This window comes from Montipora capricornis, chromosome 3, assembly GCF_036669925.1.
Source record: "Montipora capricornis isolate CH-2021 chromosome 3, ASM3666992v2, whole genome shotgun sequence".
Lineage (NCBI taxonomy): Eukaryota > Metazoa > Cnidaria > Anthozoa > Scleractinia > Acroporidae > Montipora > Montipora capricornis.
This window is the reverse complement of record NC_090885.1, coordinates 52,846,742-52,854,241: the sequence shown is the minus strand read 5'-3', so window position 1 is coordinate 52,854,241 and position 7,500 is coordinate 52,846,742. Positions and strand designations below refer to the sequence as shown.

Below are 7,500 nucleotides of genomic sequence, written 5' to 3'. Positions count from 1 at the left end.
TGCCCACATTTTTCTGTAAACTCTGCATAGACTATATAGGAAGAACAATTTACGAATGTGCAGTGGAAAATCAAAAACAACAATATTACAAAATGTGCACACTTTTGAGTCTAGCTGTATTCCTCAAATTTAAGCACAGAAATGCTTGGACCCCTAACCTTTACCATTCAAAGCCATTATTTGGTATTGAATCCTCACAGAAAAAACTATGTTATGCATGCTGTTTGGCACATTTTCAAAATGGTGATTTTAGGTCTCAGCATTTTGGGTGAAAAGGATCATCACAAAATGTGAGCACTCCTCCACTGCTAAGGTACTACGCCTTCCATCACAACATACTCCGAGAATTCCCTCCTGATTTCCTTGGCTTCTTGGGTGGCATTGTGGTGACCAAAATCTTCCAGATTCAACCATGAGTTGTCCCCAGTGTGACATCCATCATCTTCTGTAAGATCTTGTGGATGCTGAATCTGGCCAGCCTCTGTTTCAGAACGCAACCAGTTGTGAAGTGTTATTACTGCCAGGGTGATGGAAGTTGCCCGCCGAGGCTGCAGGAGAAGAGGCTTTCTGAACACTTTCCATCTGCTTGAGAGGATACCAAACGCATTTTCGGAGATCCTTCGACACCGGGAAAGACTATGATTAAAAATGCGCTTCTCTTCTGTTAATCCTATTTGGGGATATGGCTTCATCAGGTAGGAGGTCAACCCAAATGCATCATCCCCCACAAAAACATGAGGGATGCTCTTGCTCCTGCCTGGTAATGGTTTAGGAGGGGGAATTCTTAATGGTTTGTTTTCATTCTCCAGTGCCTTTCGAAAACTGTTGCGCGACCAGTTGCCACCATTTGACATCCTGCCGTTCATCCCCACATCAACATTTAAGAACTCGTACTCAGGTCCAACAACAGCCATTAAAATTACGCTATCGTTCCCTTTGTAGTCATGATACCTATAGCACCAAGGATGTTAGGCAAGTTCCACCTTTCTTCAAATTTCCCCGAAATTTGTTCCCACTCTCTTCTTGAATTTGGCGTTTTCACATAAATTGGGCCCATTTCCTCGTAGATTGCTATGCAGACCTCGGAGATTGCCTGTGAGATCGTCTCTCTCCCAAGCCTAAACTGGAAATGCAGGGAACGAAACGACTCACCAGTGGCCAAGAATCTTAAAGCAAGAGCACACATTTCTCCAGGTTTAATGCTTTCACGCATTGCCGCGTCTCTTTTCGCTAACCTTGGGGTCAAAGTGACTACCAAGACATGAAATTGCGTCTTCGTCACACGCAATAGCTCGTGAAACGCCGGGGTATTTATCTTTGACTGAAATTTCGCTTAAAAGTTGATGGTAAAATCCGCGTTCTTTCCTCCTTTCCAGCCACGAACGGACCCTCGTTGATCTTGTCTTTTCCTCTTTCTTCGTTTTTTTTTTTCGTAGAAGACAAGAATAAAAATAGCCGATAATATCATGTCCTTGTCCAAAAGGCAGTCCGCCATGTTTGTTTATACTACCCAGGTCTCTTGAAGTATGCGATTCGCGCAGCCTTTAATTTGTCGCCAAAATTTGTCACTAGTGTAGCCACCTCGCGCGCGAGCGACGCGACAAAATTTGAAAAAAATCGCATAACCAGCGCGAGCAAAAAATCGCTCGTGTAGCCGCGGCTTAAGGAGGCTCGAAAGGGTTTTCAGCTGAGTGCGTGCGCGTAAGCCACACACACAATTCTAAAAGCTGATCGCGTCATCTCACGATTCAAAGTGAGTCACCAGAAATAAACAAATACCGCTAATTTTGCTCACCTTTCTTCTAATTTCTATACATATGGAATATAAACTGAGACATCTCCTATTCACGAAAACTACGAAAATTCTACACACACGGTTTAATGGTCACTAGAATCCGTTTGTGTTGACCTGTAACTTCACTCGCCCGTTCACTCGAATGAGCGGGTGACGCATGCGTAAATGCCGATCTTGTAACCTCCTCATTTTTCCTGATTTTGCAACTTTACTCGTTTACATCTCTACTTCCCGACGGCAATTTTTTTTTCATTTTTTGCATGTTAGTTTAGATTAACTTAAAACGTTTGTCTTTCAAATTTTAAAAAAAATCTGTAGGTGAAAAAAGAAATTAGCGACACATTTCAGTGCTTTTTAATTTTTTTCTTTTTTTTTTAATTTTCTTGTTTTCATTCTCTTGTCTTGTTAATTCGGATGATAGGGATCTTTCCTTCATATATGTTGGAAATTGGTAAAAAAACTTAAGCAACCAAAAAATCAAGGGACCAACTATCAGGAGCATTTTCCCGGCAAATATGACCAACGTGGTCAATAATCACTTCTCCAATATTCCACCACTCCCTCTGAAGCTTTTTGCCGGCCAAAGTTGTCACGTGATCCGTCGCGAAGACCACATTCGACATGGATGAAGCTCAAGGTAAGGTGTGAAAATCGTTGGCAGTTTTTTCAATAGTTAGAAGACTAAATTCTTTAAGTTGAGCGCGCGCGAAAACCACACTCGTCCGGCCTTAGCTGCTTGTGTCAGGCAATGAATCAAGATTTATACTGCAATGCCGCAAGAATTGCGAACCGGAACGAAAATTTGCTAGATTTGCAAGGAAAGGTTACGTTTATACAAACGTTGGCCGTGTAGCACTTATATTTTAAACAGAGTTAACGGAATAGATTGTAATGTTAAGTGCTATTCAGTTAAGTACTATTCAGTTAACTTTGCTAGATTTGGTCAGCAATATCTCGAAAGTTACCTTAATGGCCCCTGATTTTTTTTATTAACATAAGATTAGCTATTTCGCATTATCAAAGAAACTAACTTTCAGTTTTGGAAATGGCAGCGAAATTCCCTGTTGAAGATGTTTCCTCCCTTAAACCATTCCATTTATTACCAGCACCTCCTGATGAGGGTGTGTCTATGAATTTAACCCCTCCCCCCTAAGAAAAGAAAGATCAAAGTGCAAATATCTCCCCCCTCTCTTGGAATAAGGATCATTTTTTCCAAAGATCAAAGAAACCAACTGACTTACCCCCTCAGAAATAACCCCTCCTTACCTCCTTTCTCCCCCTCAATTTTAAAACACCCTCAATTTGGGATGGGGGTGTGTGTGGCTAATAAATGGAATGGCCTTTTTAAATTGAGTTGTCATGGTCACCCCAACAGCATTTGTATGTTGAATTTCCTTTATTTCCTTTTTGGGAAGGCTCTGGAAAGTATGTGTTTGCATCCGAAGTTTTGTATTCTTTCTGCAGATGTATCAAGTGATGAGGAGTGTTCAGTAAGTTTACGTCAGTGTCCTTTTAGCCACACACAAGAGATTATGAAGGTAAGAGAAGTAATCCCTCATATTGGCCCTATTCCCATCGTAATCCCTCTTAAGTTATTTTTAGATCTCCTGCGAGATCCGGTATTCCCGTGAGGGTTAACTGATAGCCAATCATATGTCCCCATTTTTACCTATGTTGAGAGCTGAGCGAATTCCCACGCAATGACTGGTAAATATGGAGACATATGATTGGCTATCAGTTAACCCTCGTGGGAATACCGGATCTCGCAGGAGGTCTAAAAATAACTTAAGAGGGATTACGATGGGAATAGGGCCAATATGAGGGATTACCTCTCTTACCTTCATACTCTCTTGCCACACAATTATGAGAGAAGAATTGCACTGAGCACAGAGTTTTAATTATGGGGTCTTATAAACCCAAAAATGTAGCAGAGACAGAAATCGCCACTAGTTTTAACGAAACTTTCATATTGCCAACATATTTTAATTATTTTCAGCATTCAGTTCATGTGTGTACAGTACCTACAGTAACTGTAACCAAGGATGTGTAACAATTTTGTTATTTTTACTGTAGACTAATTACCTGTAAAATTGGCTTGCACTGATGCTTTTTTTCATTTTTGCATGAGTTACAGTCATCTATTTTGAAACATTGCCTTTGTAATCACTGCAGGTTAACAAGACAAAGAAGTGTAAATTATCACCATCAAGGTTATTGTATGTAACATTTTCATAAAACAGTGTAATGTTATGTAGCAATGTTTTGAGAGTGGTCTTTTGCAGTACAGCCAAAAAACAACGATCTTTAGTTGTATGGTGTAAAAATTTAGTGGCTCTAAAAATTATTTGAACTCTTGTTTTTTACTTACATTATCTCAAGAAGAAACAATGCATTCAAGTTAAAATTGTGCTGTTCATTTTGGTCACTGGCCTTGGTTGCTAAAAGAGTGGCCAACACAATCCATCAGCAAAACAATGTTTTGGTTCTCCAATGAACTGTTACAGATCACATTGCCATAGGCAAGCGAAATGTAGTGTTTGTTTGTCATAATCTTCAGATTTGACTAGGAGATTTATTTCTAACAAGTTTATTTAAATAATTGTTGGAAAAAATTAATAAATATTACATTTCAACTGTTTGTGTTACAGGGATTGGTACAATGATGATGCTCAGACCCCTGTATACACAAGAGACAAAAATGTACGTACTCCAAAGGACACGCTAGAATTATTGCTGAACTTTGAAGACCAAAGCAAGATTTGCTCAGCACAGCTGTACTTTCATCGTGGATGTAACCAAGTTAAAAGATCCAAAAGACATCAAGTGTGATGACTTAGGGCCTGGAAGAATAATAGCCGCAAGTCTTTTAGTTTCTTTACAGATGACCAAGATGAAAAGCTACAAATTCGCAATATCAACCAAGGATGGAGAAAGCAGAGAATCCGAGGGCCTTGACATCCTGTATGTATTGCGACGAGAATATTACCAGCTCCGTAGCAGTCCAGACTTCCACAAGAGAATTGATACCATAATCAGTAAGTACAAGACTTGGTTGCTAAAGAATTGTCATGCCTTGATCACTATTTACATGATTAAGCAATTCTGCAAATATTTTCCTAAAGCCTATATATATTTCAAATTGAAAAGCAACAAACTGCTTAATGATGGTGTTTCCCTCTAAAAAGGGAGAAAATGGACTTAGAAATTTTGTTACTGTGTTACAAAATTGAATGTGCAATTTTTTTTTTACAGATGCTTTCTTTTTCAGAACCAGATGTCATTATATATGTATTGTCTGGTGCAATATGCCTTTACTGGTGAAGAGCATTCTCTAGACCTCAAGCCACATGGAAATTGTAAGCAGACATGCAGAAGATTTGTTAGAACTTTAGAAAACACTAAAAAAAGAGCTTGTAAAGGCATCACTTGTATGAAAGCCTAAGGCAACAGTTCGCCAAGTACTAGGGGAAAATTGTAAACTATCAGAGGTACGAAGTGTAGGGACCCAGAGGCGGATCCAGGGGAGGGGTTGAGGTTGCAACCCCCCCTTTGAGCAGCATTTGTTTGGTTTTTTCTTTGATTTTTCCTAAGATAACAAAGAAAATTGTTTTTTTACAAAGTTGATTTTCTTCCACCATTCGACCGCTTGCCAAGCTTTCAAAAGATAATGAACATTTCGCGACTTTTCTACTGGATATTACTTGTAAGACGGTCGTTTTAGGATCAGATATAACAGGCGAGATGAACAGGTGACATTCACTCAAAGTAAACGAGTGGGATTGGGACCAAGCGAATGTTTGAGTATTGCTGAAATGTGTTCAACGTTGGAAAATGAAGAAAATAACAGATTTTTATACAAAGAAATCAGGTAAGTTCGTGGTTCCTTTTAAAAAAAGTCATTTAATTTAATTCTTTTACAATAATAACTATTTTCAACAGTCAATAGCCTCGACATACCGTGCAATTCGTAAACAAAGTCAGGAGCCCATCTGGAGCGTGCAACTTCCATACAGCGTCTGTGAAACGGCGTTTTCACAAGTAGGTTTATTTTTAGACTAGCCCTTCCCGCGAATTAGGTCAAAAAACAAAGGCAGTTCCGGTTCGGTGACCCTATGACGTCAGCTTAATTTCTTGTAATTGGTCATCGGGCTCCTGTGAGAGTCTCATTAGCGGGAAATTCAATCTAAAAATAACCTTACTTGTGAAAACGCCGTTGCACGAAAATAGGTAAGTTGCACGCTCCGGGTGATGGGCTCCTGACAAAGTACGTTTTCCATCGCACCGCCATCTTGAACAGAAAATCATTTCTTTTGAATATAAACATTTTTCAGGTCCAGCGCAATCAAGGCCTGAACAATCCGCGTGTAATGAAAGTATTCAGGAAGGTAAGCAGAAATAACATTTCCATTAAACCGAAAAATATACATTAAAATTGATCATGTTATTAATTAATACTTCACTAAGTGAACTGTCATCATAAACACAGAAAGCAGCTGTTCTGCTCCTCCTAACAAGCTAACAAAACTCAGCATCTCAGACGATGACGCTGAAGTGTCCGAGATCGAAGGTAGAATATTCTTATTTTTATTTATCTGAATGGTGAACTTATTTTGCTGATCCAACCGACCAGTATTAGGAAAGAGTAAATTCAAATGATACAATAAGTCCAGGGAATTCCAAGTAAGACTGACTGGTATTAATTTCGTTTTGTACACAGCTTTGCCTGATGAAGTATTGGTCGAGGTGTTTAAAAACTTCTGCCTTAAAGAAATTCTTAAAACATTGTGCCTGGTCTCAAGAAGGTGGACGCACATTGTAAACGATAATAACATTCTGTGGAGTTGCTTCCTTCTTGATGAGTGGCACATAAGATATTTAACTCAAGAAAACTTTATTAACATCATGTCACACTCCAGTGGGTCCAGATATTTTTCCATAGGATATATCGAAATGAGAACATCAGAAAGGAGGCTGGAAACATTACTAGAAAATAGACTAGGATTTTCTAAACATCTGAGATATTTGGATTTAAGTGGGCAAGCAATATCATCCCTTAATTTCCTATTGACTGAGTCCTTTCCTCTTGAAACCTTGATCCTTAGTGACTGTCACAAAATAAATACCTGTCGTTGTATTGCAGTTTTAATGCAAATAAAAAATCTTAGAATATTATCACTGAACAGAGTAGGATTCACTGCCAATCAAGTGGCAACCATTACAGCCTTTTCATGCTCACTGAATGTTCTGTGCCTGGTTGGTGTAAGCCTTACAAGAAAAGACATGACTGATTTTGCAAAAATTGAATCACCTTCAGTTTTTAGAAATATCTTGCAGTTCTGACAATGAAGAACATATTCATGCTCTAGGGGAAGAATATGACGTTAGTTTTGTTTGTCGCTGAGAGTAAAAATATGCTATATATGAAGGCCTAAGAGTGTTGTGTTATAGAAAATAGTGTGTAATGACATATACTGAAGGTCTAACCAAGATATTTTTCATGTGACCTGTATGGCACAATATCAGCGGGCTATGGCATTTGTTTCTTTGTGTGTATGACAATTTCAAACTCTGTCAGTTGAAATTTTTGTGAAATAAAAAGTATGCTTGTTCAATTTTATTGAGGTTATTTGAAATACTTAAAGGACTAACTTATTAAGGGTTATGAATGTACAGACAATTTTTTTTTTTCGTAAATTTTAGATGTA

General features: G+C 38.6%; 1 protein-coding gene and 1 pseudogene across 1 annotated transcript; one reads left to right on the top strand and one right to left on the bottom strand.

Annotated features, from left to right (window-relative positions):
- Positions 1–308: 308 nt before the first annotated feature.
- LOC138040568 (uncharacterized) lies at positions 309–914 on the bottom strand. The gene has a single exon (XM_068886264.1). The coding sequence runs from the start codon at positions 912–914 to the stop codon at positions 309–311; it is 606 nt and encodes a 201-aa protein (XP_068742365.1).
- Positions 915–5,626: 4,712 nt separating this feature from the next.
- The window catches only part of LOC138040566 (52 kDa repressor of the inhibitor of the protein kinase-like), a 4,260-nt pseudogene continuing 2,386 nt past the window's right edge, over positions 5,627–7,500 (top strand).

What these genes read in the sequence shown, in the direction of transcription:
- LOC138040568 (XM_068886264.1), bottom strand. Translation starts at nt 914, where the DNA reads ATGGCTGTTGTTGGACCTGAGTACGAGTTCTTAAATGTTGATGTGGGG.